At 33.4% G+C, this 1,567-nt stretch overlaps 1 protein-coding gene across 1 annotated transcript in view; it reads left to right on the forward strand.

The window, feature by feature from the left end:
* Positions 1-32: 32 nt before the first annotated feature.
* HELRODRAFT_179263 (hypothetical protein) overlaps positions 33-1,567 on the forward strand; it is a gene marked incomplete at both ends in the record, with an annotated part of 8,390 nt that continues 6,855 nt past the window's right edge. Inside the window, 3 exons of the mRNA XM_009028114.1 lie at positions 33-81; positions 141-388; positions 1,403-1,449. Coding sequence (XP_009026362.1) covers positions 33-81; positions 141-388; positions 1,403-1,449 — 344 coding nt within the window. The remainder of the gene's footprint in view (positions 82-140; positions 389-1,402; positions 1,450-1,567) is intronic.

Consider the following 1,567-nt stretch of genomic DNA (forward strand, 5'->3'; position numbering starts at 1 on the left):
ATCTGAACGCTAACCTGGCAATCGTCAATACGATGCCGTTCGTGAATAGTCTAAACAATTACTTGAACAAAAACTTCACCGGTTAGTTTTTACTCTATTACACTTTTTCATTTAAATTTTTGTTTAAATTAATTTGACAGGAAAATGTACAGGTAGTGTGTATGGCTTTTGGACAGCTGGTCGCAGAAAAGACAAAACTAAAACCTTCTACTGGAACACGGCCAAACCTTCGATATATGCTTTTAACACCTGCGACTGCGGAAAGGTAGCTAACATACTGAACTGGGCTTCCGGCCAACCGGATGATTACATGAGCAATGAAGATTGCGTGCATATGTACTCAGTGGATGGCAAATTGATTGCTAACGATTTTCCGTGCAGCAACAAAGTTTGCGCTCTTTGCCAAGCAGAGGAAATTTAAAATTAAATTTTAATTGATCGAAAATGAACTTTTAGCTTAAATCTTTTCGATTTGTTAAAGAAAACGCATTAAAAAATTTTATCAATTTAAAGTTTAATATAAAATAATTCAAATCTTTTGTCTCAAGAAATATTCCCTCTTGACATAATTTATCGGATGCATATAAGGCAAGTGCAGGAAAATTTCGAAAATATAGAAAATGTAAAATTTAACACATCTATCCATCTATAGAAATGTCAAATTCTTACTATTCTAATTAATTATCTATTTAAGTGGTTCTAGCTCAGGGCGTTAAAAAGTTGAATTGTGAATAAACAGCTCTTTTTCACGGACCGATCTGAAGTCGGGCAGTCGTTGATGCTGTTGCTGTGGATGTTGTTGTTGTTGTTTCACTAAGTATCCATTAAAGGATAGAGTTTAGAGTCAGGAAAACCATAGTAGAGCAAGTTACAATAATCATTCCCATCAGTCAATAAGATTTTGAAGCGTCGTTCCCGCGACAACAGTGCCCTCAATAAATTTAACAAACAGATGGGTCTTGAGATCCGCTGTAAACTTCATAAATCATAAATGATAGAGAAGTAATTAGAGATTGAAATAAAAAGTTTCAGAGAAAAGGGTCAAAACAAGCAAACGCAGATTTGACATAAAAGTATTTAACAGGATTTAAAAAGAAGTGGGAGCAAGAAAAACATCGTAAACCGGCACGTTTAGGTTCAATTAATATATCTGATAAGTACTTAGGAGATAATTTAAATTGAAACTTATACATTAATGTGCAAATTATAAAAATTATTCTATTTTTTATAGGTAGCTAGGGCAAGAGAACAAGATATGGAGGGAGATATATAAAAAAAGAAAGAGGTACGAATTACTAGATGAGCATCAGAGTTAACAGCTTCACTTAAAACATAGAGTGTAGAATCAGGAAGGTCATAGTAGAGCGAGTTACAGTAATCAATCCTTAATAAAACTAAAAAGGTAACAAAAAGGAAAAGAGTAGGATCACTAAAGAAGGGCAAGCAAGGGTTTTTTGTTTTACGTAGATGAAAGTAATGACCTTCAGCAACACTGCAAAACTGAAAAGAAAGAGACAAGCTAAAATCTAAAATAAAACTGGACTAAAAATTAATTAAAGATCAGACT

The sequence above is a fragment of the Helobdella robusta genome (genome assembly GCF_000326865.2).
Source record: "Helobdella robusta unplaced genomic scaffold HELROscaffold_53, whole genome shotgun sequence".
In the NCBI taxonomy this organism is placed as follows: domain Eukaryota; kingdom Metazoa; phylum Annelida; class Clitellata; order Rhynchobdellida; family Glossiphoniidae; genus Helobdella; species Helobdella robusta.